Below are 27,108 nucleotides of genomic sequence, written 5' to 3'. Positions count from 1 at the left end.
AAAGTTGCTTTCAAGAGTTCAATTTTTAAAAAGGAGATGGAAAGAATCCCCAGTGCGACTTCTATGGGGCTAACTTAGCCCTTTTTACCCTTACCTGCAGTTTTATCTATTACAAATGGATGGTCTTCGTTATTCGAGAGAAGATGGTATGTGACTTGTCCATTCCTTCCTTGGTCTAGATCTCGTGCAAGTATGTGATGCACTAATGAGCCTACCTCTGCGTCTTCTCTAACATAGGCAAGAGGAGATGAAACGAAGCTAGGGTGGTTATCGTTGACATCTAAAATGATGACTTTTGCTGTCAATGAACTCTGCCTGCGATCAGTCATGTTTGCAGCCTGATCTGTTGCCGATACTGTCAGGACAACAAATGGAGTCATCTCTCGGTCAAGAGGAACTGCTGTGATTAAGCTACCATAAGAGGGGTGAATGAGAAATGGATTTTCAGTAAAGTCATTCCCGTGTATAGAATACTGAAGGTTGCTGTTTAAAAAACTTCCATCTCCATCTTTTGCATTAAACGTGTACACCAAGGTGCCAACGGGCACATTCTCCTCTATCCCAATTACAACAAAGTCATCCTGGAAAGATGGTGAGTGGTCGTTTTCATCTTTGACATCAATACTGAGGAAAAAAGTATTATTCTGTGGAGAACTATTCGGGTATTCATTCACAACAACTCTAAGGAAGTAGTGAGATACTGTTTCATAATCAAGTTCCTTGGAAAGAAACAGATCCCCAGTAGCACTGTTGATTTCAAATGGAGCATCAGAATCTTCTTCAAATATGCTAAAATGCTGTTTTCTGTTGGAATATGGGTGCTGATGAGGCAATTTTAGAGAGCCCAGCATTTGCGCAGGCCTAAAATTTTCTGGTAGAACAAAATGTCTGATGTTTGGGGAGGGAACAGATCTTCCTTGGGGAAGTGGGATTACCTGAAACAAAAGAACAAAGTTTGAAAAGCAAACAAGCAAACAGCACTAATACTGCTCTTATTTATTGAAAATATACTTTACTTTTTCTAGGACATTCATTGTTCACAGCCTGAGCGCATGTACTTCAGCTAATGCCAATATACCTCAGGAATTCAACAAGCAGCACAAGTGTTTACACTTAGAAGAGGCTTCTTGTCGACGCCCATTCCTCAGCCACAAATTTATCATTCCCTAATAGCCAAAAGAGTTCCTGTGCTTGTAAGAATACAGCCCACACAAAACACGATAAATGGTTTAATCTATCAATTGATTTTGCAGAAAGGTTATCAAATCACAGCAGGAATTGCTTTGGTGCAAATCTTTCTAACAGTCTCAAGCACTTCCAAGAATCATAACCCAACAGTCGCATAATCAGGAAAAACTACTAGAGGATTCTTTAAAACTAACTAAAGTTACCTTCTTTTTGGCAATGTGCTATGAATCTTATATTTATCTGGCAACAGAGGTCTTGATGAAGGCCCATAATTGAGGAAGGAATATTGGGAAAAGGAGGCTGCACCATTTAAAAAACAAATTAAAAGTGGCAAACTACAAAAGGTGTAAATCTCCTCAATACTATGCTCCGGGTTGGCGCCTCTGGCAATGGCGGATTTCCTCCGATCGGGAGGAATCCGCTCCGTGGAAAACAGGGTCTGAACCGCCACGGCGAGGCGGAGACCCATCAAAAACCACAGGCGGGAGAAGCCTGTGGGTGTGGGATTCGGCTGGCACCTTTGCGCCTCCCCTACTTGCGGGGAAACCCTGTTTTGGGGATCCGGAGCGACGTGGGGTGAGTGGCGCGGTGCTTTGAATCGACCGCTTCTTTCACGGAGTGAAGCCGCATTGCTGTTGCTGGAGAGCACTGACTTTTTCCTGTGAACAATTGGATTTTAAACAACTGGCCGTGAGTAGAACGGAAAATTGGATTTAAGAAACTTTTTTAATTTGGCACTGAAGCGGAAAGGTCTAAACAGGAAGTCCGCCTTCCGCTTTTGTAGATAGATTGAAGCAAAGACACGGCAAGCTAGGGTTTAGAAAGTCGTCTGTAAAGGATCAAATTTTCATCATTTAAAATTATTGAACCCCCCTTGGAAGCAGGAGAAGAGGGGGGAACCTTTTTTAGACTGTTTAAACCTGCAGAAGAGAGAGTAAAGGAAGGCAATTTTCCACCGTCTTGAACCTGGGAGCGGGGTGTCAGGACAGACGTTTTGGGAAAGTTCATTGACTATGGACAAACGTTTTTGACAGATAGTTAAAAGAAGAGAAACATATTGATTCCATTGTTCCCCTTCGCATTTAAAAGGAACAAAATATTGACAAAATATCCGAAAAAAGAAAAACTTTGTTGCTAGATCTGTTTTTATAAAAAAAAAAAAAAGATGGATACAAATAGAAATTGTTTCCCCTAGAGGGAGCCTGTGAAACTGTTATTAAAGCCGAACTGGGGAGCTTTGAAGCTGTAATAGATTAAGATTGTGGGACCAGACTTCGACCTTGAACAAGAATGTGCTCGGAGGCTCTGGTGTTTGCCTTTTGAAAGACAAGTGCTTTATTGGAACAGTTACATGAGAAGATGGATTTGATGACTGTTGCGATCGGAAATTTTGGACAGGCAGTGGGTACCTATATAGAACCCACTCAGGAATTAATCCAGGAATGTGTTTTGACAGATCAGATGAGGGAGGAGGTTGTTGCTGGACCTCGGGTGGCAGAGATGGAGGGAGCTGTGGCCCAGCAGGAACATGAGTTGTTGGATTTGACGAACGACCCTGGAAAAAGTCAGATTTGGAGAGATGGAGTCCAGCTTGGCTTGGAGATGGGGGGCTGGATAGACCCCCCCTATGCAGGGATGTTTTGACCCTTCAAGCCTGGCTTTGGGCCGGGGGGAGCTCGGAGTTGTGGGGGCCTTTAACTTTGGAGGGACCTTGAAACATGCCTTTAAATATCACATGGACTTCAGTGTTGACTATGGAAAAGGGGCTGACTTGTCGAGAAGGGACAAAAATATTGTTAAGCTGGAGTCTCTCCGAGTGAAAGGAGTAGAAGACAAAGTAAAGTACAGGTATAAACATGAAGAAGACCTGCAGAAGGGACATGGAAAAGACTTAAGAGCCTCGGATATAAGGTCACCAGGTTGATGGACTAGATGGATGGGACGGAAAGGACTGACAAAACCCGAGACCAGGAAGAAGAGACAATGGATGAAGATTGGAAGAAAGTTTTAAAAAATTATTTAGAAAAGTATCGTAAAATTAATGAGTATTAGAAAAATGTTGGAATGAAATTATTTGGCTTTAGCAGAAATGTTAAAAAGAATTATGTAAGAATATGTTATGGTTAAGAGAATTTGGTATAAATAAGATTTAAGTTTTAAGTTTTAGGGTTTTTTATGGTAAGATAAGGTTAAAATAGATTAAGGTAATTTAATGACAGAATATTGTGAAAGATGGAAAGGATTTGCTGAGATAATTAACAACTAGAATACAAAAAAGGGAGGTGTGACGAGGTCGATGAAATAAGTTAATGACAGTTAAGGATCTGGGAATATTGGATTTGTTTTTAAATTTTTTGTTTATTTTTGCTTTTTGCTTTTGATTTATTGTGTGTTTTGCTTTTGCTTTTTGACTTTGGTTTATACTGATTTGTATTGATTAATTGTTACTTTTATCTATTTTTTTTCTTTTTTTCCTCTTTTTCTCGTTTTTTCCTTCTTTTTTCCTGGTAACCTTAAAATTCTCAATAAATATCATTTTTAAAAAAAATCTCCTTAATACTATGCAATCTTGTGCATAACTTGCACAGTACTCACTGTGCAAACCACAAATGTTATCTCAACACAGTGTGTGTGTGTGTGTGTGTGTGTGTGTGTTACAGTGCTCCTACTAAAAAACTTAAAGGTATTTATTCAAACTTTGTAAGGTATGGTCTTTCTACACAGGGGCCAGCAAGTCTCCTTTACTGAAGCTAATCAGTAAGTATATCCCCTGACAGAATAGCAACTGTGGTTTGAAATGCACCAGGTTAAATCATGCTCAACACTGCCTGCATTTGCACAATTCCAATTTGTCACTTTTGTTTGGTCATAATGGCACAAACCAACAACAGTGATGATAAGTGAGTGTATTCAGAAAAGCAATCTCAGGAGGTTCCCAGGGTTGGTTCAGAGGACAGTAAGTTCTCTTTAAAAAGTCTCTGATCAGGCCAACAGTGTCAGGCAAAGGAACAATCTGATAAAGACAGAGAGTTGGATCCTGTCTAAATTATTCATAATTAGGTCCCACTGATCACAAGCTGTAATTGATTACAATGAAATTTATTTCACATTGCTTTCAATGGGACCCAAGTGCAACTAACTTAGTTTGCAACCAAGACACACACACGTGTGTGTGTGTGTGTGTGTGTGTGTGTGTGTGTTTCAGAGTGTTTGCATGTTTCCCACTAATTTCTCTTTTTTAAAAAGTGTATTGCCTTTCTCACTCTTGCTGATGGCTTCCCCTTAATGAGGCAGAAATGTTTGGAACAAAATTTGCAGTTCCTATATTTAAAATTGAGTGAAACATTTTCCCTTTCCAGTATTGTCTCAGCAGAGAAATATATGGATTGTGGGGGAGAGGGTGCTCCAGGCATGTTCTAACTGGTTTGTGCTCCAGATACTTCAAGAAAACAATGTCTGTTTCAAATCAATACCTCCACAGTGATGACTACTTGTCCTTGAAGAGGAGGGACTCCCTGATCAGCTGCAGTGATTGCCATTTGGTAGCTTGAACGCCAATTGTACAAAAGAGCTTCAGTGGTCCTTAACTCACCACTGCTGCTGTCAATCTGGAAATGGCCTAAACTTTCTCCTGAAAAAGATATATCACTATTAATATACTTGCACATTAAGAAGTGCTATAGAAACAGCACATCACAGAACAAACTTAAGTCCTGAGGTGGTATCAACAAAGTAGTCCCATTAGTTCGATTTCTGGCTGCACAGTGGAACTGCCCCTCATATTCCCCTCCATATGAATCCCCTAGACATGTTATGGGGGTTCCCTGAGCCAGAGCAGATCTGGGGAGGGGGAGAAAAGTAGCGGGAGAACTTCTATCACAGAACTACTTTGTCTAATACAATCCTGAGTGACTGCAACAGATGACTTCAATAAACATTGGGTGTATACTGAAGATAGAACAGATTGGTTACACTGCATAACTATCAATATAAATGCCCATGTGTATACTTACGGACCATAAAACAAGATGAGAAACAATTTTGGTGAAAAATTGGCACAGAAACTACATAAAAATAGTTTCTGTTGCTTTGGAATTATTTCAAGTGGTAACCAGAGCCGAACAAAAAAACCTGACAATGGGGATAAAATATAATTTAATGCAACCATTCTGCACTTGACTACATTTTACAACAATTCCCAAATATTGATTCTGCACTATTAAATATTTTCATAAATTATCTCCTGCTAAATGCTGAGTTTAGGCTATCGGCATCAACTGACACCTACAACTTTTCTTCAGTCTGCGAAGGAACAATTCTTGTCAGAAAACCTCCACTAAACAAGAGATGGGAACCAGTAAACCAGTGCAGCATGTTCTGAAAGTCACTGGCTGCAAAGGCTAGAGTGAACTGAACTTTCCCCCAAGCACCTTATGGATGTACAGTACTTCTGTCTCTTGTCCTAATAGCAAGTACATGCACAGTTCAATGGACAAGACGCAAGGATCACAGCTGTAGAACACACATAGAAATAATCCAGAGCAGCTGCAACAAGGTGTGCTTGCATTTGTCCCTGCAAAGGCACTGTAAGAGCCACTCCAAAATACTTGTGTAGCATCCATATGGATTTTAGGCCCTCTGGAAACACAGAGGATGAGGTAGCAGCTTTGTTGGCCTTACCAAATATTAAGGGACATGGCCTTAAGAGCAGACAGGATGTCTGAGTGAGGCCTTCATTATAAACCTTTTAAGTTCTAGGCAAAAACGTTCCTCTTCAGCCAACCTTTTGGCTGATTAACACCTGATACTCTTTTAAATGTGTTGTGAGAGTGGGGGGGGGAGGTATTTGTTTTTGTTTTAATTATGTATTTTGTGTTTTTTATCTTGAAATTTTAATGCTGTGAACCACCCTGAGATCTATGGATGAAGGCTGGTATACAAATTTAATAAATAATGATAATAATAACATCCTACTGCCCAAGGACTCTGCAACACATGTCTAAGTCAAAACCATTTTACTCGCCTAACCCAGAGTCAAAATCAGAAGGAAAAGTGAATGGTAATTGTCAGTGAGTTACGTTTATCATGAAGAACAATGGATATTTCTCCCTTTTTTAACCTAAGGGCCAGAGGGATTTCTTGACGCCTGCACCCAAGAATAAAAACAGGAAGAAGCAGCACCAGGATCTGACAGCCCATTCCCTCAGGAGCCAAACAATAACGCTCTGCACCAGCTGTAGTCTCTATTTTATAGCATACCCTAACCCTAGTGGTTCAGGGAGGCAGTCTCCAACTTCCATGGTTTACTTCCATGGAGAGGCCCAGAAAACAGGTTTCACGTATCCAGTTTCTCACAATTAGGAATGAATGAGCTAGTCATTGTGGGGTTAGTGAAGTCTGGATTTCTTGCTTTCCCCCAAGATATCACATGCAGTATGTGAAAGTATGTTAGGCTACAAGTCTTCCTGGGAGGACTTTAGGAAGTAGTAACTGTTCTTTCTCTGTTAAGGAAAAGAGGTAATTTGGTCTTCATGGTACTTTAGTTTGAGTTCATTCACCAACAAATAATTATGACAAGTATAAGCTGACTCTGGGAGGCAAATTGGAGCTATGTTGAAGCATAGCAGTTGAGAAATGTAAAATTCATCTGTATTAAGATTGCATTATTCTCTACCAGTTTTAAATTTAGTGACACGAGTTATTCTCGATTCAAATGGGCTAATAATCACAACTTTGCTAAGAAAAAAAAGCCAACATTTAAGGATAAATAACAATGATATTTGAATGTGAATAGTGTAAAACATAGTTGTTTCAAAAATGAAGCTCGGCCATTTGTTTTATGTTGCAAAAGTGAATAGTCATGTTTCAAAGACTACTATTAATGTATCAAGCAGTATTAGAAACTGAGATATGAAAGCTAGGAGCTAAATGGCACCTCAAACCTAAGTTATGGGCACAACAACAGAATGTCTAGGCAAACTTTTTTATAGCAAGAATACAAAGCTGAAAATGAATGAACTGCAGCTAAAATGTTATGTTCATTTTTCACATGGTCTGGTCCTTTCGCTGCCCATCCCCCTAATATTCTTCAGAGTGTCTCTTCTCCAGTGACAGAACAGGCCCAACAGGAATATGAGTTTTCGGATTTGACAAATGAACTTGGAAAAAGCCGGATTTGGAAAGGGAAAGTTTGGTTTGGCTTGGAAATGGGGGGCTGGATTGACCCCCCTATGCTGGGACGTTTGGACTTTTCAAATATGGCAATGGGCCGTGAGATGTTTGGGTTTGTGGGGGCTCTTAATTTTAGAGGGTCTTTGAAACATGCTTTTAAATACTACATGGAATTCAGTGTTGAATTCAGTGTTGAATATGAAAAAGGGGCTGATCTGTCAAGAAGGGTTAAGAACATTGTCAAGCTGGAGTTACCACGAGCAGGAGACAAGGGAAAATACAGTTACAAATATGAAAAAGAGCTGCGGAAGGGACATGGAAGAGACTTGAGGACCTCGGATATAAGGTTGCCAGGTTAATGGGCTAGATTGACGGGATAATAAGGACTGACAAAACCCGGAACCAGGAGGAAGGGACATTGGATGAAGATTGGATTTGTTTGTATCTCTTTTCTCTACCATTGGAACTGTTTTATAAAATTGATGAATGTTAGAAAAATGTTGGAATGAAATTACTTGGCTTTAGCAAAGATGTTTAAAGAATTATGAAAGAATATTATGGTTATGAGAAGTTGGTAAGGATAAGATTTAAGTTTTAAGCTTTAAGGTTTATTTTATAGAAAGATAAGACTAAAACAGTTTAGGGTAATGTAATGACAGAATATTATGAAACATGGAAAGGATTTGCTGGGATAATTAATAACTAGGATACAAAGAAAGGGAGGAGGAGGAGGTCTAAGAAAGAAGGCAATGACAGTTAAGGATTTGAAAATAATGAATTTGTTTTTAAATGTTTTTAACGGTTTGTGATGTATTTTTGTATTTTTCTTTTTTTCTGTCACTTTTTTTTATTTTGAATTTTTACTCATATGGTGGGAAGGGGTTTGTTTTTTTTGTTTTTCTACTTTGTCAACTATTTTTATTTGTACTTTCTTCTGCTTCTATTTTATTTTTTATTTTTTGTAACACTTTGAAAATTTCAATAAATATCTTCAAAAAAACAACAACAGTGTCTCTTCTCCAGTCTTCAGAGAGTAGCTGGAAGTGGAGAGGCAGAAAAAGCTCCTCCTTTCCTTCCACTCTGCAGTTTTAATCCAAAATCTTAGGCGTACTAGTGCACTCAGAGCTCAGAAACTGCTCACACTAATGAAATTCCCTGCTGCAAAATGCACCTAGAACAATGAGAGTTTCGAACACTGGTATCTAGGCATGAATTTTAATAGGCTATAGCCTAACTCATAAGACAGCAATAAAATATTGGTCTGTTAGGTTTCCATGGGACTTTTTTAAAAAAAAAAACTTCCTCCTTTTGCTCTTTTTAATAAGGACTGTAAAAAGCTGGAGGCTCTGTCACTGTTTTCTGTTCAATGACTCCAGAATAAATGTGCAGTGCATGATCACAGAATGTTAGCACTAGAGAGGGTCATTTTAGACCTGCAATTTTTAATTTTTTTTTATAAATAAGCCAAAACTAGGACCTAGTAAAAGGAAAGATAAGAACACTTCAGGATTAGACCAGCATACTGCTTTCAGAGTCCAGTGTCCTGTTCTCAAAGTGACCAACCAGAAGACTGTGGGAAGCCAATGAGCAGGACATGACTGCAAATACAGTTTTGCTGCAGAATTCTCTCCAGCAAACATTCGACCCAACAAAGGATGAAATAGGATCTACACAAGCCCCCATTGTTTGCTCCCATTATCTTTTGATCCCTGTCCCAGACTGTCATGGTCAATTCCTATAGGAAGAAGATTTCCAGTTAGTCATGGGAAAGGAAAGGTCATTTTCCCACTGGGACGGTGAAAGCATCTGCCTATAACAGATGAAATCCTAAACTATACTGAACATATTTTACTTAGTATTACCAACTTAATCCTGGGTGTGCTAAGTCAGAGCTTTCGATTAAGAATGCTAAACGCAACAAAAACAAGCGTGGAAGGATAAAAAGGTAAAGAGAGCTACTCCCGATATTACAAAGATCATGAATGCATGAAGAGAGACATGTCAATAATAATAAGTTTGAAAATCGGACATTTTTACAACTCTCACATTTAAAACTGAATATACCTCATAATAAACAGGAAGCATGCCACATGTGATGGAGAGACGTGGGAATTCCACTTAACAAACTTGAATCAGTGTTTGATTCAGAAAAGAGAAGTTTCCAAGAGCAGCCAAGAACAGATCTTTGCCCTCAGTTTATGTTGTATGGTTACAACTTTGCCCAATGTATCTGGATATCGTGCACTTTCTTATCTGTACTTGAGAAGTAAGGATTTTTTTACCTGAGGACAATGAATATAACACGATCCCACTGTTCCCAGAATCAAGGTCCTTGGCAAACATGGTGGCAACCAGCGTTCCTGCTGGTTGCCCTTCCAAAACCTAATAGCAAGCAGATTGATTAAAATTAGACTTTCCACAGAAGAAAGACCAACTAAATTAATATACATTAAAGAAAGGTTCAAAACTAAGGCGCTAAGAAGGACTGGCAGAGTGCAAAAGGAAAGGCTTTTTAATGGGCATCCAGACCCCAAAAATGGGCTTTTAGAGGGTGGGGGAATGGGCAGTTCAAAAAGAACATTTGGGCAGTTCAAAATTCCAAGTCATGCAGAAGTTGCATTACGTTAGGCAATGTGAAGAACTAATTGATAAAAATGTGAAAAGTAAATTAAGTAGTCTGGGTCCCACAGACCCTGATCAAGCATTCCCATTGTGTGGGATAAGCAGCTGCATATAACCAACATGTCTATGGGCTAGTAGCATGTGCAGCAAATGTAGGCTACAGTAAACTGAAAATTAAGTTTAAACAGATTTTATCTCAGTAGTTTGATATATTAGAATCATGCTTACCCTGATTATGTGCCAACTGTGCTTTTCAGCCGTTTCCCCATATTCTAACCACAAGATGGTGCTCAAAACAAATTTTTAAAAAATTATTGTGTGCTGCAGTAAGACACTATGAGGTTTAAAAGGCCTTTTTGCTTACAATGGTCTGTAAAACGCAAATTTAACACCTACACTGGTTGGAACATGCGTTTCATTTAAAAACAACTCTTTCAAATTCTGTCACACATTAATAGCATTCATACGCGACACAAAGGTGCTTCTTTAAGTTACACGTGGATAAGAAAGAAAGGGATTTCAATCTGTTCAAACCTTGACATGTAGGTCTGCTCCAGACAGAAGCTGCGGGAAGCATGGGTGGTTGTCATTGAGATCGGTAACAGAGATATAGACTGTTATTGTGGCATTATGTTGCGGGACCCCGTGGTCAGTCACCAGAGCAATCAGGTAGTGGTGAGCTTGCTGTTCATAGTCTAATGCAACCCAGTTTATAATTTCACCTGGTGGGGGGTTGGGGGAAACAGTGATAAAAAAAGAGCATTATGGGCTGCATATAACAGGTTTTAACAAGCTGCGCACGCTTTATAGCACACTCTGTCTTAACCACGTCAGTCACTTGATATGCACACTGCATACTACAGAAAGCCAAGAGAGATCCTGTCACTCAGCATATATTTGTGTACCCTGGGGTCATTATAACTTCGCTGGACTCCAAGTGACTCCACTTCACACAGAAACAGCTAACTTTAAAGCCAGATGGCTGCTCTAAAGAAGCCAAAATATTTCCTTCTTCCAGCCAGCAGAAAAGAGCGAAAATTATTTTAGTTGTTAGCCAGCTGGACGAGACATCATATACCAGGGACTTCTCATCACAGACCCTTTGGGGGGACCAGCAAGCATTTTCTTCACTTTGCTGTAGGGGCTGAGGATATTCTGCAGCCTTGCAGCCCCTTACCACGACCAGCTGGCCTTCTTTATCGCAGGATTTTGGGTGCTTCGTAAGAAATCCATTCCTATGGAACTGTGCTATATTTCTTTGATCTCCACACTATCTCTCTAAACCCAGCTATATTAGCCATTCTGCTTTCCTCGTTTTCCAGACGGCAAGCAGTGGAGAGTAGTCTCAGATTCCACATCTGTGTAGTACAAGGCCTCTCCCGCCAGCTAGCTCTGTCACTCGTGCCTGACTTTTTATTACACAATCCCTTCTGATTGATTTTCAACGTTTCATTTTATCTTGTTAAAATACCTGTCTTTGTGTATCCTGGGTTTTGGCATTCGAATCATCCAGCGACCTTCACCTCCTCAAATGCTAATCCTACATTTCACATACGAGTTGTGATACAAAATTATTAGACATTTTCACACCAATGTCCTTGAATCGTGTCCAAAGCCACAAGAGTTCCAGCTACGGATATAGTACAGTGGAAGGGAGCAAGCAGTAGGTATAAATTGAGATCAGGGTAGATCCTTCACCAGGAAGAACAATGGAGTCAGCTGATAGCAACACAACAAACTGAAGGCCAGTGGATCAGTTAAAGGAGAAGAGATGTCAGGTATGGTAAGGATGGGATAGTATTAGGAAGAGAAAGACGTAGGCAGGTCCCAGGGCAGGCCTGGGAAGATACAAATGGAAGATTGCAAATGTTTTAAGAAAATGTTTTAAGATTCAGAGATGGGCATGAAAAAAGAATGTAGATATCAGACTGGTAAGTCTGACCAGCATCTGTCCTGGAAGTCATCTGCTCAGACAATATGTAATGTATGTGTGGAATGGTGGAACTGCTTGCCATCCAACTTTGCACTTTTGCAGGGGTTTGAGTGTTGTCCCTGACAGTGATATGTAACCATCTTTGCTAGCAGTTTTCACAGATACTTGTGATGGCATCAGCAGTACCATGCTCGTTCCTTTGAGCTGCTGATCACTGCTCAATAATAGCTTGAAGGTAAAAGAAAGAAAGAAAGAAAGAAAGAAAGAAAGAAAGAAAGAAAGAAAGACGATTATGTGACCTGCAGGTAATATTATTTACATATCTGACTTTTTAATATACTGACAATTCACTTTGCAAAGCCTATCATGAGTTTTGAGTGCATGCAGAAGCTAGATCCACCAGTGGAGAGAATTCAGTTGTTCTCTCTTTTGTCTGCCTGTTACATCCCACTGTTTTCACCCTGAATTTGGACATGCAAATTATATTCATACACACAACACACACACGACAAGCACTCTAGTTTAGCAGAAAGCTTAACATGCCGCGAGGAGAACAGGGAAGATTATTAAAACATATTACCTGTATTGGAATTGATTTTAAAATATTTTCCGTCTGATAAGAGGAAATAGGAGAGCTGCGCATTTCTTCCAGAGTCCTTGTCAACTGCGGCTATTGTGCCAACCACACCTTGGGCTAACGAACTCTCCTCCACGTCAAAAAAATAGGCATCACGCAAAAACACGGGAGAATTGTCATTTTCATCCATTACGTTAACTATCACTGATGTACTTGCATTCTGCCCTGACTTATCTGCTGTGCTGGAGACAAAGGCTCTAAAACTATGCATTTGTGTAAGTTCGTAATCTAAAGGATTCCGTAGGTAGATCACACCTGCTTCTGGATCAATTCTAAATGAAGCAGAATCCGTGTTATGCTCCAAAGAGTACACAACATTCCCAGGGGTATGCTGGGGATCTAACTTCCGGGCTTGGATTTGCAGAATTTTGACACCTATGGGTGCTGCTTCACTAACTTCCACCTGATACACCAAATTTTCAAAAGTCAGCATGGGGCGTCCCTTATGCTCGTCGATCACCACTCGTAGGATCAACAGAGAACTCAAGGGAGGACTTCCATGATCTTCTGCTGTAATGTGCACCACCGTGTGTTCATGCTGCCTATCACTATCCAGAGTTCTGGCAAGGTACAGTACCCCGAGAACGGGATCAATGGTAAAAATACTTGACCCGTTGCTTACAATGGCGTACCGGACCGCACCATTTAGCCCACTGTCTTTGTCTTCTGCATGAGCGATGTAAAGAGCTGCGCCAGGCACCGTGCTTCGCGATATATTAATCTGGTCAGATTCCGACACAAACACTGGAGGGTTGTCATTGACGTCAATCACGGTTATGTTGACCTGGGCGCTGCTGTAGACAGGGGAGCTTCCCAACTGGGACTGCACTGTGAGAAGGGTGTGATAATGGGCTTCATGGTCGAGCTGCTTCGTAGTGCGGATGATTCCATACTGCGGGTCAATGGAAAACCTTCCGTAGGGATCACCAGAGGAAATTCTGTAGGAAACCGTTTCCAATAAATCTGTAAAGAAGATTAAAAACAAAACACACGCCCGTGTCAAAGAAGAGGCATCCAATTTGTTAGAAGATCCACTTAGCTGAATATGCTCTAGAGCATTTGAGAAATGTATGGCACAGCAGCATTAAGTGAGTTGAACAGTTTAAACGCCTCTCTGGATGTTTGTTTCCTAAGTTTTTTGCGTTTTATTTCTTTCTTTTTTGCTGTAATCTCTAGGGTGTAGTAGGAAAAAATGGATGCTGTGCAGACTAACTTAAAGGCACGCAGTTAGCCCATTTACGAGATCTGTATTTTCACCCCATAGGTGTGATTAAATTTTATGAAGAAATAAATATCATTTCTCACATTTAAAATTATACAGGAACTCTTTCCAACTAGGTCAGGTTGAACAGAGGAATTCCACTCTAAGCAGACACATAAACATTCCAGTATAGCCTAATTTTAAGATTCTAGTATAACTTTTGTGAGAACTAAGGGTCAAAACCTCAAACCACTGCACAAACCAGGAAGCTGTAACATATAGAGAGCACGCACAGAGTGGGGGAAGGAGAGGCTCTCAAAGCCTAGGGAAATTGACTTTTCCCAGGAAACCATGGAGAGTCAGTATCAAACCATCCTAGGCTACTGCCAGGCCACATCCTGTAAGGGTTGCAATGTATTAAGTAATTAAAGCATTTGCTTATGTAGAGGAGAATGGCAGATATGTGAAGCCACAGATGCATCTTTAGTCTCTCACTGTGCTTCTCAATACATATAGTGTTCAAGCTGCTTAAAAAAGAACAAGAGTCCCATGGCACCTTAAATACCCACAAATTTATTGCTAAAAGCTGCCATTTCAGCTCACCTATTCAATTCAGTTTTAACAGGCTTGTTTGAACATAACACTAAGCCGCTGTTTAGCAGCTCAGTCTTTGCCAACCTGGTGTTTTAGACCACAACTCCCATCAACCCTGACCACTAGTCATGCTGGCCTGCGATGATAGTAGTTATAGTCCAAAGCATCTGGAAGGTTCTAGGTTGGGGAGGCTGATCCAGGTTTGTCTGAAAGTGCTAACCCAGCCCAGCAGACTAACCATGGTTTGTTTTCTGGCATTAAACCATAGCACAAACCCACGGTTTGTTTTTTGGCTTATGAACCATGTAATTTTTAAACTATAGTTTGGTGTTTTGTTTGAAAACAGCCTTGCTTCATCATGGTTTATTGTGTGACAGAAATTCCTTTAAACATTCAGACTCATTTCCCCCAATTTTCATATATGCCATAAAAGATAAAGGGACCCCTGACCATTAGGTCTAGTCGCGAACAATTCTGGGGTTGCGGCACTCATCTCGCTTTACTGGCCGAGGGAGGCAGCGTACAGCTTCCGGGTCATGTGGCCAGCATGACTAAGCCACTTCTGGCGAACCAGAGCAGTGCACGGAAACGCCGCTGGAGTGGTACCTATTTATCTACTTGCACTTTCAAACTGCTAGGTTGGCAGGAGCAGGGACTGAGCAACGGGAGCTCATCCCGTCGCAGGATTCGAACCGCCGACCTTCTGATCAGCAAGCCCTCCTAGTATTTGAACACTAATTGTTTCAAGCAACTTTGCCTACGTATAAACAGTACTCATCTTTCACTACCACAATTTTTCCTAGTCCATTTAGGAATACACACATAGGGCACAATCTATTTGCATGCTAGTTACAGAGCTCACACATTGAGGATTCCAATAAAGCCTCCTTCCCTCCCCTCCTAAACCATGCACACATACAGCATGACAGCACATTAGGAAGCATGGAGGAAGGGGGCCTGCGAGCCTCCCCATCTCCACCTAGCAATATCCTACCTTGATATGGCTGCATGACTCTCCATGCGTGCAAGTGAGGAAACAATACATGAGCCCAGGGTACCTTGTAAAGTTTAACTGTTATAATGGAAGTACTTATTTTTTAAACATACTGTATGTATGTATGTATGTATGTATGCATGCATACATGTTTGCTTATATCTCTTTTAATATCGTCTCCCAAGAAACCACAAGGAAACACTCAAATGTGGGAAAATGCACTAGTTTCTTACTATTACACTACAGTGGTACCTCTGGTTGTGAATGGGATCTGTTCCGGATCTTCATTCGCAAAATGAGGAGAACGCAACCCGCATCTGCGGGTCGCAATTCGCCACTTCTGCGCATGCGTGTGATGTCATTTTGAGCGTCTGCGCATGCGCGAGCGGCGAAACCCGAAAGTAACCCATTCCGTTACTTCTGGGTCGCCGCAGGATGTATCCTGAAAGAATGTAACCTGAACCAAACGTAACAAGAGGTATGACTGTAATTCAAAACCTAGTTTCACATTTAGTTGTGTGCTTTTCTCCACTGAAAGAATAAAAATAACATTTAACACAATACTGACTGCATATGTTTGTAGCCTGTAACAAATCAGGGGGCACTGGAATCTGTCTGAATGTTTTCCAAGGCCACTTACTCAAGGGCTCCCTTGCTTTCACCGTTCCGACAGCACTTCCTTCAGGTGCATCTTCAGGGATGGAAAAAGTGTAACGTGATCTCTCAAAAACAGCAGGAGCCACAGCTGTCTGCAGGATCTTCACAGTCACAACTGCATTAACAGTGGAACCAAGGCCACCTCCATCCCGGGCAGAAACAGCCAACAGCACACTGGTATGTTCCACGTTACTGAGAGATGCTATCAGGTAGACGATTCCTGTAAAGGAGAAGAAAAGGTGAACAAATGGGACAAGAAAATTATTTCTCCCTGTCATTTCTGAAGTTCAGAAGTGTTAGCCACAGAATTGATGTGTACTTAAAAAAAAAAGTGTCAAGAGCACCACTGCAAGAGTAGAAAAAATGAAAGTTCACCTATATCGTTTATATATTTTGGAACACAGTTTCTGTTTGCTGTGGATTTGGACACCAATATAGCTTCTTTGGAAGGGCAAACCATTATTTCCATTTTGGAGATGTGAGAAGTGATTTAAATCCAGTTCCTCCATTTCCCAATACCCTATCCATGGGACAAGGGTGGCGCTGTAGTCTAAACCACTAAGCCTCTTGGGCTTGCTGATCAGAAGGTTGGCGGTTCGAATCCCCGCGACGGGGTGAGCTCCCGTTGCTCTGTCCCAGCTCCTGCCAACCCAGCGGTTGGAAAGCATGCCAGTGCAAGTAGATACAGGTACTGCTTTTTATTACTTTTTTATTCTGTCATGGTGTTCTGTTGCACCAGAAGTGGTTTAGTCATGCTGGCCACATGACCCGGAAAGCTATTTATGGACAAACGCCGGCTCCCTTGACCTGAAAGCAAGATGAGCGCCGCAACCCCATAGTTGCCTTTGACTGGACTTAACTGTCCAGGGGTCCTTTTTACCTTTTACTCTATCCATCCACAGGGTCACATGACAGACCCTCATTCCATGCATTCCCTCAGATGGAAAAAAACACGAATTAATTTTAGAGAATCCAAGTTTGTTTGTTTCGTTACAGTCCATTAAGGGATAAAGTTGTTACTAAAAACCTAGATTTCACCCATTTTCATAATCAGGACTATCGACTGCACTTCAGTATCATACCATTCACAAAGATACCAAAAGGAATAAACTCCGGGCGGGGGGTAGTGAATGCCAAGTTGGTGGAAACCACAGGGAGGCAGAGTGTTCTTGTGCTTGAATCCTGTTTGCGGGTTTCCCACAGGCATCTGATTGGCCACTATGAGAACAGGATGTTGGACTAGATGGGCCACTGGCCCAATCCAGCGGGCTCTTCCTATGTACTTAAGACCACAAGCATATAAAAAGCACTTTACTTTTTCTTCAGGATATCCAATATCTGTCTCATTTTGTTTAAAACATAATCATACACATATGCTTGATTCTAGGTGGTGTGTTTTCTAGCCAAACGCTCTTGCGCGTGTTTTTCACTTAATGCGGTTCAAACTAATACGCTATTTCTTCTGTTTTGAGCATTATTGCAGAAGATACCGCGTTAGGGTTGTTCTGCTAACACTTGCCTAAGAGTTCACCCTGTGCTAGAATAGGCAAGTTTTCACACTTCTGTCTGTGCAAGGGAATGTGTAAGTGGAAGAACATATTTCAGCTAGGCTCTACTTGCGCAAGCAGCCCATCCATGAGTGGGAGATGCCTTCAACATCTGAAAGGGCACTTCTGGAACCAACCTATTACCTTTAATTCTCATCTGTTATAGACTGAGGCACAGGACCAATGACTTCATTTATTAAAGTTTAGTGCAACTCAAGGAGGCAAGATGCTCACAAGTGCTTCTCTCCAATAGCAAAGCACAGAAGGCATGGAAATTCCATGAAGGATCAGGTGTAATGAAGAAGAGGAGGAGGAGGAGGAGGAGGAGAAAGCCACCCTATATGTACACGCTGGAGATCAAGACCACTTCATATGCCTCATGCAGTCAGACCATCAGTATTTTCTATACTGACTGACAGCAGTTCCAGCATTTCAGACAGGAGTAGGAAAAATGGTGAATAACAAGATCTGGCTTAACAATGTAGAATTGTTTAATCAGCTGAATGACTAATTTGGGATAAAGCGTTAAGGAGGAGAATGGAAAACAGATGAAGCAGATAAATACTTACAGACAACCAATAGGTGCAGTTCACAAAATTTCCATTTTACACTGCCAGACCACTACAAAAACAAACTGCCTCTTGATCACTTTAAGTGTGTGTGTGTGTGTGTGTGTGTGTGTGTGTGTGTGTTTTATAGCAAACACAGAAAACAGCAAATATTGTTTACCCAGCGTGAAAAAACACTGCAGTAATTCAGCAGAGATGGAGTAAAAACACGGCTACCTTTGCTTTTCCATGCCTTGGAGAGTAGCAGAAAAACCCCTGGGCGGCATGTGCAACAAAGGGAAGGTAATCTGAAGAGGGACTTTGCACTTTGAAGATAACATCCCACCCCCAACCAGTGGGTAATACTACCCAGTTTGGCTTCAATTGATTCTTTCACCTAGTGCACCATCCAAAACTGTAGTGGACACTACAGTACACATACTGCTAGTGTATTTGTGTCATTCTGCATCTAGTCTATTAAACCATGGAAGAGGCATGTCAGCTAAGGCGCAGGTGTGCCCAATGGCTCTCTTGCTCCTGCCAAGATGTGACCTCAACACCTACAGCCTTTGCTGCTTCTGCCACTCATTTTATAAAGGAATCTCAGAGATCTTCTGCTGCCCTGGTTCCTAAGGTTCCCCTCTCCCCACCCCATCGACCACTTGAAAATTGCTGAGCATCTTGGTGGAGCACTTAACTATTTTTCTGCCTGTTGCAGCAACAATAGTAACGCGCTGCGTCAGATGCTGTATGGTTTTTTATTGTATTTGTATTGCTTCTTTTATTTCTTATATATTGCATTTCATTGTACTCCATGGAATTCAAACAGCAATACAATAAAATAGATAATATGAGCAACTAAAATCAGTCTATTGAATGCAATGGATGTGCTGCCTCCCATCTTCAACTACAAATCCACAGACAGTGAACCACCTCAATGAAGCTCACAGACCACTGGTGGCCCATGAACCAAAGCGTGGCACACCCTGCTCTACTGAGACTTCCACATTCACTTCAGCAGCAGCAGAACTTCCATTCTGAAGGTAAGGAGAAAGCTGTGGCATAGAAATAGCTCCATTTGCACATTGGTGCTACTGAGCACATCTGTCTTGTTCATGAGGATGTTTGAAGGTGAGGGGTTTTCTTGAGCATATAATATTGAAGGAATTAGATCTGTTAAACAAGATCTACATAGATCTTTCACTCAGAATGGGAAACTTATATTTCATATTCAGCTGCAAGTAATCAGAGAAACCCTATACTAATAATAGGATTACTCTCAGTGCATATATTATTATTTTTTCAGCACCTGCTGCACAGAAAATGAGATTTTACCCTATGGTACATGCACAGCCCCCGGTGTGCTTCTTTCTGGTTCAAACTGTAGGGTGGATTAGAGCGAATCAACGGAATTACCTGTAGCCTTTGTTAGGCATAGGCTTGCATTTACCTGGATACAAATCTGCTTACCTCCAGGTAAATAACATGCTGATTGCTATACTAAGTTAAGTACTGGTAACCTGACCTTTGAGTAAATGCAGAAACCACAGCCCACATTTCCCAGCATGAGGCAAGCTGACAGATGGCTTCTACTTTGCCACCAGCAATTAATACAATGAAGGGCACAGATCACCTTAGTTCTGAGCAGGCAACTCATCAGTTCCTTCCTGGTACAGAAACCAAGAATAAACTATGAGGTACACCCAAGCCATAACTGGGGAAGATTCTTCAGGTGCTTGACTGGTGGGTGAGACTCTCAGCTGGCTCACAGGGAAGGCAGATTAGCGATCCAGCCCACCCACCAGATCCCCACCCCTTGTGTAGAACTTTGATTCATTTTTACCATTCTTGCTGTTCCAGAAGAAACTAATTTACAGCATCCTCTGGCCAGCAGCCCTGTGGCTGGCTGGAAACCAAACTTACTGCAAACCTCAAATTCATCTGTGCCTGCTCTGCCCACCACCCTGCATCATGTAGCATTGCATTCTGGGCATTCGGGATTTGCTTTCAATCAGCTGCATGGTGCAAAACAGTGGCCATCTGCCTGCAGCTTCTAATTGGTTGACTTGCTTGTTCTGGCAATTTATTTAACATTTCTGATACACAGCTCTTTAACTACAGGTAACTAAAGCATGTGTGAAGTATGCATTTGTTAGTAGTCAACAGCAGCAGGCAGAATGAAGTAGATCATTCAAATGGACTGGTTTACTTCGAACCATTTAAAGGTATAATTTTCCAGATTTCTAGGCTCTTTCCATTAGTAATCACCTGCAGTAGAGCAAACCTGCACTGAGAGTGTTGGGGGGGGGGTTGTGTGTGTTTTTTTGAAAAAATAAGCTATTAAGAGGAAAAATATAGATTAACTATACCCAGATGGCTTCCAACTAATACGATTTGACAGCCAACTCAGACAGCAGGCAGATGGCTAAAAAGGTATGCACAGTTCGTCACCCAAACTCACCTTCAAATCTGGCAGCTGAAGCAACTTAACACTCAGGCAGGTCAATGCTCATTTCCAGTGACCTATTCAGAATGAATTTTTCTCCAACCTGCCTATTTGTCTGATCTATGAACTAAGAATTAAGTACAAAAACTTCAGTCTCTTGAGAAACATGAGTCAGCGATGCACAAAGCCTTTAATCCAGTTCTGTTATTATGCTGCTTTGCTGTACTGTTTTTTAGCGTTGCAATTTATTAATGCTTTAATTACTGATTGTATATTTTACGTTGTACATCACCGGAAGGGCAGCTTATCTTGGTTTACTGGATTTTTGCTGCCTTTACGACCTTATGCACTGGATTGACTAAGGCCGCTTTTCCTGATGGTAACCACAGCAACACACAGAAAAAGGCTGGACAAAGAATACAGAACAGAAGCTTTTTGTGTTCTTGAATGTTACGAAAATCCTGCTTTACCTCTCTTTCTTATGGCAGACACAACCCAGTAAGATAGTTCCGTTCAGACAACAAGCCAAACTCATGGTTAAGGAAGCTCATCTACCTATTAGCATATTGGTTTGCACACCATAAATAGGAGTTCTCAGTTGGTAAATCATGGTTTGTGTTAACTATAGTTTGACTGATGTCTGAACTGGCAGACCAAGGGGATCCACAGATAAGCGATCATGTAGATGCTTTGTATAGTGGTACCTTGGGTTAAGAACTTAATTTGTTCTGGAGGTCCGTTCTTAAACTGAAACCGTTCTTAACCTGAGGTACCACTTTAGCTAATGGGGCCTCCCGCTGCTGCCACAGCACCACTGCTGCACGATTTCTGTTCTCATCCTAAAGCAAAGTTCTTAACTCGAGGTACTATTTCTGGGCTAGTGGAATCTGTAACCTTAAGCGTCTGTAACCTGAAGAGTCTGTAACCCAAGGTACCACTGTACACCAAATGTACTGGGTTCAATCCCTGGCATTCCTACTAAAAGGCGCAGGTAACAAGTGATGGGAAATGTCTCTGAGACGCTGAGGAGCTGCTGCCTGACTAGACAATACTGGGCTAGATAGATGGACCAATAGCCTGACTCAACAAAAACACTTTTGTTATTCCTATATACAGACAATGTTCCAACTCTGTAGGCTACTGAGTCAAGTGGTTGGAGTGCTGTGTAGACACAAATTCAAAGTAGACAAGTGGTACTAAGCCTCTATAGTTGGAAGCTCATATCATGGTTTGGCATGATGTCCATCATAAAGGAATGGAATATGTACATCAAAATATTAAATCATCTCACACATTTGTAGTAATTGATATACAGTGGTACCTCTAGTTACGAACTTAATTCGTTCTAGAGGTCCGTTCTTAACCTGAAACTGTTCTTAACTAGAGGCATACTTTCTCTAATGGGGCCTCTTGCTGCCGATGGGCCGCCGGCACACGATTTCCGTTCTCATCCTGGGGCAAAGTTCTCAACTCAAGGTAACTCTTCCAGGTTAGCGGAGTTTGAAACCTGAAGAGTTTGTAACCTGAGGCGTTTGTAACTCAAGGTACCACTGTATTGATCAATCCCAGCAATTTCTATACAAAAGGTCAAATGCTTTTCCTTCCACCTATCTCAGGAGTCATTGGCCTCTATGTGAAACATTCCTTGAAATGGCTACTTTATGTATTCACTTATTTATTTAAAATAATGTATGCTGTCATTCCAGGGCAGATTGCATAACAATTAAATGATAGAAAACAAAATACTGAAAACTTAAACAGCAATTAAAATAATCACATTTTTAAAGGCCGAAAGCATCAAAAAAGTTTTACCTGATGGCAAAAGGAAGAGATCCTCCCTGGGGAAGGAATTCCACAAACAGGGTGGCACCACCAAGAAGGCTCTCCTCCAATCATAACCCACTTAATTTAGACAGAAGGAGCCCTCCAGACAGCTTCTGAAGAATATACCAGTGATCCTAATGCACAGGTAGGCTGTTGTGGAAGCAGCTGCTCTTCAGGTAACTGAGCCCTGAGTCACGTGAAGCTTTAAAGGTAGGCACCAAAACTCTGAATTGTGTTTGGAAGAAAACCACTCTCCAGTGAAATTCTTTGAACATTGGTGAGATGTGTTCCTAATCACCAGTCTCACTTGGCTACCTGTATTCTGAAGCAACTGCAGTTTCCAGAGAGTCATCAAAGGCATCTATTTATACAGGAAGTCTGGTTTTTGAAAAGGAGATGCCAATCTGGAAACTACCGACATTTGTTCTTACTGCTTAACATTTGATATTAACATACTTAATATTAGTATAACTGTGCTTGGATTCAGGAAAACTGCAAAATGGAGGAAACACACAGATACTAAAGCCATAAGGATGATGCAAACCTTGTTTTCATGTGTAGTGTTTTATTATGTTTTGATATATGTTGGAAGTTGCACAGAGTGGCTGGGCCAACCCAGCCAGATGGATGGAGTACAAATAATAAAATGTTGTTGTTGTTGTTGTTGTTGTTGTTGTTGTTGAGCGATACAAATGCAGTGTCCCATAATTTGATCCATGCTTAGAGAAAGGACTGAGAGAGAGAGAGAGCGCAAAATCATTCTTGAGGAATCCTAAGCTAGCAGAAAGAAGGGTAGCAGTACACATTTTCTGAAGGGTTTTGAGCTGTGATTTGCTCAGTCAGTTAGGCGAGCTATTGGATCATCAGAACAAGTCCCCATCCTCCAAGGTGCTCAGTTACTGGGTCAGGTTCTAGCCAGTACTCAGTGAATAACTCTCATACACAAAAGTGCTTTGGATTAGTTACAGAAACCTCTACTGCAAATTCCCCCCTGAGCCATTTTAAACCCTAATTGTTCCCAGTATTCTCCATACCTGAAAGTTCCACTCAATCTTACTTAGGTTAAATTCTGTGGTGCTTTTTAACAGAGGCATGAATCCATTAGTGGCTAAGTTCAGACCACGAATAGGATTTCCGTTACTGAACAACTAGTTCTTAAAAGGTCAAAGCCAAACGCATTAACCTACTCCCATTTACTTTCAGTGGTCTCAATGTGCTATCAATTACTTATGCAGATTGGACAAAAAACTAAGGAAGGCTTTCTTCAAAAGGATGTGGTTTCAGAATGTTCCAAAATAAACGATTTCAATCTCACAATCTGTCTTTACTCATGTCAACCCTTTCATGTGTGCATTGATTTTGCTTTATTACACACCATATAAAAATGCCATGTGCAGTTTAGAAATTAAAATAGATTAATTCTTCCTGTAATAAAGAGTAAGACAAAATCACATTCGCAGTCAAATTGGGATTAAAAAAAGAAAACACACAATCCAATGTTATTTTACTGCTGCATTTGTCAAAACCTGTGACAGAACAGGTCTTCCACACCAAATGTTTGCTTTGCTAAGCAGAGCCAATGATACCAGCCACTACGACTGAGGTAAACCATGATGGGCCACAAATAATACCTTATATCCAGAATGTTTTACCACTTTAAACACCAAAACCTGTCCTGAAGCAAGCTCTTCTGAAATGATTTCAGAAATCCAAGCTGGAACAAGCAACAAGCTACATGTTACATGGAAGCAGTCATGACCCACATGCAGGAATTTCCAAGCAAGTTAAATGCTTTACTGGAGAAGATTAGCTACAAAGATAAACAAAGGAATCACTCAAAATATCTTTGCCATATTCATGGCTGCACTCTTCATATTCTGTGTGTACTTTCACAAGCTCATCTTTAGCATATGTTACGATTTCAGCAGACCAACTGTCTCCTCACAAAACCCAGGGAAAATCCATTTATATGCTGCATAAATGCATAGGGAGAACATGATTTTTCACTTGATGAAGAAACAATGTTCAATAGGACATGGTGGGGGCCGGGTGGGTGAGGAGAGACAGCACCTTGAAGACAGACTTCATCCAACACAGAATTTAACTTGCTTAACCCCACTGAAACTGACAAGATTAAGAACACCTAATTCTGCGTTGGGTTTAGGCCTAAAGTCACACTCCTATGCACACTTAACTGGAAGGAAGCCTTGTAGAAAGCAGCAGTAACAGAAGAGTAAGCACTGTAACAAGATTTATTCAAGCCCAGGTTTTCACGGTCTAGGTTCCTCTTCATGAAAGGCATTCTACTGAAATACATTCTATATCATTTGAAATAGTCAATTAAGGCAGTGTTAAATACTGACATTGTCTTCAGTGGGAGGGTAGCGCGGAGTAGGTTGTTCTCACAAAAAGTGTATATTCCAAAGACATCATTGGATACAAACACTAAGCGTGGAATTCCATGTAGTGATATGGTCCCATCAGAGACCATTTCAGCTTGCCCAGCAAAACCATCAGCCCTCTCCTCCCTTTGCGCAGTGTTCTGGGAGTTATCCTGATCTGTACCAGCAGAATATGATTTTAAATTGTGGGTCTCATGCACCTTGTATCATACCTGTAGATGTATCCACTGTGAACAGGGAAGAGAAGTCGCCCGGCAGCAATTCGTAAGTCACAACTCCATATATTCCAGAATCCTTGTCCGTAGCAACGACATTGATTATTTCTGTTCCTGGCTGCGTATGACTGCTGATGCTTGTCGTGTAAGTCGCTGGGTCGAAGACAGGGTGATTGTCGTTAATGTCTTCTATCTCTATGCGGACGAAAGCTTGAGCACTCAGGCCACCCTGTTGAATGAATCACAACAAATGCCAAGTCAAATCGTCAGTTATAACAAAGCACGGAAGACATGAATGCAATTAGACCTGTTTCACCTTGCTGGAGCTCAGCCAATCCCAAGAAAGCCGAAGGGAAAGTGTACTGACTTAAAGGACCTCTGGGTAGCAATGTAATGTAACTGAACAGTATAAAAATTATACATCTGTTTACTTTAATGTATCTTGTCACTAAAGAAGCCATCATAACCACTTGTTAATTTCAAGTTACTCTGAGTTCTGATCATGCTGTGCTTTCTAGATCAACTGGCTGGGGGCTATTTCAGCTATGTCAAAGGAAGTCCCACATCTCATCTTCAGAGCTGTAGAGGAGAAAAGGGTACTGGGGGACTTGGTGGTGTCAAAGCACTTGGAGTTCTCTGGAAGCACAGAGCCAAAGGAAAAACCAACCCTCTTCCTCAGCTTGAAGCTAGAGCTGAGGCATGTTTTCACACGGGCAAAATTCAAAGGAAGGAAGAATTGAAAATATACACTTTTAAATTATTTTTCTGCATCCCTTTCAGTTTGAAGGTCACTTTGTTACTTTAGGAACATAACAAGTACTATGTATAACTTAGATAACCAGTAATTTATCATGTCTGGTAGATTTAAATTTGTTCAGATAATAATTATAAATTTCATTTACTTTTTCCTTTGTTTGATAGAGTCAGAACTAGTAGCTGCTTTACTGAAAGGATCCTAACATATATATTTTTTCATGTTTACAGTTTATTAGTAGGCAAAGAACAATAAAAGCAGAAAAAACATCATTATAGTAAAAAAATAATAATTTATATATTCTGAAAATATATATGTCTCCTTCAGTCCTTCACCGTGTCAAGCAGACATAAAGCTCTCATCTCCATACGAAGATCATAGCAAGTACAGCTAGAACCCACATTTATAATGCAGGAACTTGGAGGACACACCAATCAATTTTCCTGCCACATGGGGAATGGACAGAGATTCTCCCACTTGCAGTTCAATATCAATTAACAGTAAGTTTGCAAAGCTAAGCGGCCAGCCACTCATAAAATCAATAAATTATACCATTGCTTATTTGGGAATGTCCCTTAACGCAATTCAGTAGATACTTCATCTCTGCCATGAACAGTGACAACCAATCATGTTTTGACTCTGCCACGATCTTGCATCATTCCTGCTTCAAAACTCTTCAATACAGTGGTACCTCTAGATATGAACGGGATCCGTTCCGGAGCCCCGTTCGCATCTAGAGGTAAACATAACTAGCGACGGCACGTCTGCGCATGCACGCGTTGCTTTTCGCCGCTTCTGTGCATGCACGTGACGTCATTTTGAGCGTCTGCACATGCGCAAGCGGCGAAACCTGGAAGTAATGCGCTCCGTTACTTCCGGGTTGCCGAGGAGCGCAACTCGAACGTGCTCAACTCGAATCATATTTAACCCGAGGTATGACTGTATACACAAAGTGTCATTTCTCCTACAGATGTCAACTTGGAAGTAAGACTGACTATGTTAAACAGCCTTGCAGGAGTGTTTAGGATTGATGCCTAATTGCTGTAAGAGACTAGAGTTCTACCATCCTCAGATACGCAGTTCTTCTACAACTTAGCATTGAGGTTCTGCTACAACAGCTGAAACTGCTTCTCATTACTCTCAACCATGAACCTCTGCCCTGCTACTCAAGCAGAGGACTTCATACAAAATCTACTGTATAAAGCAACATCACCCAGAAAATTATACTGGGTCTTTTGTTTATTGTTTGTACATCTTGAGCAGTGATTGCTGTGGAGTTGAAGCATCCATCAACATTATTTCTCAATGAGCCTTTCATTTCTCCCAAGAATAGCTCATATGGCTGTATTGTCTATTTAGGCTGGCACCGAGATTG

The 27,108-nt window shown here is 41.0% G+C and overlaps 1 protein-coding gene across 1 annotated transcript in view; it reads right to left on the bottom strand.

Annotated features, from left to right (window-relative positions):
• Positions 1-27,108, bottom strand: part of DCHS2 (dachsous cadherin-related 2) — a 107,053-nt gene that overhangs the window by 29,902 nt on the left and 50,043 nt on the right. Inside the window, exons 3-9 of the mRNA XM_081021325.1 lie at positions 24,977-25,208; positions 15,981-16,217; positions 12,495-13,514; positions 10,516-10,703; positions 9,642-9,741; positions 4,662-4,819; positions 95-935 (exon numbers count right to left, since the gene is read on the bottom strand). Coding sequence (XP_080877451.1) covers positions 95-935; positions 4,662-4,819; positions 9,642-9,741; positions 10,516-10,703; positions 12,495-13,514; positions 15,981-16,217; positions 24,977-25,208 — 2,776 coding nt within the window. The remainder of the gene's footprint in view (positions 1-94; positions 936-4,661; positions 4,820-9,641; positions 9,742-10,515; positions 10,704-12,494; positions 13,515-15,980; positions 16,218-24,976; positions 25,209-27,108) is intronic.

Source organism: Podarcis pityusensis, assembly GCF_964106645.2.
Source record: "Podarcis pityusensis genome assembly, chromosome: 9".
NCBI lineage: Eukaryota > Metazoa > Chordata > Lepidosauria > Squamata > Lacertidae > Podarcis > Podarcis pityusensis.
The sequence above is the reverse complement of the archived record's forward strand: the minus strand, read 5'-3'. Positions and strand labels throughout refer to the sequence as shown.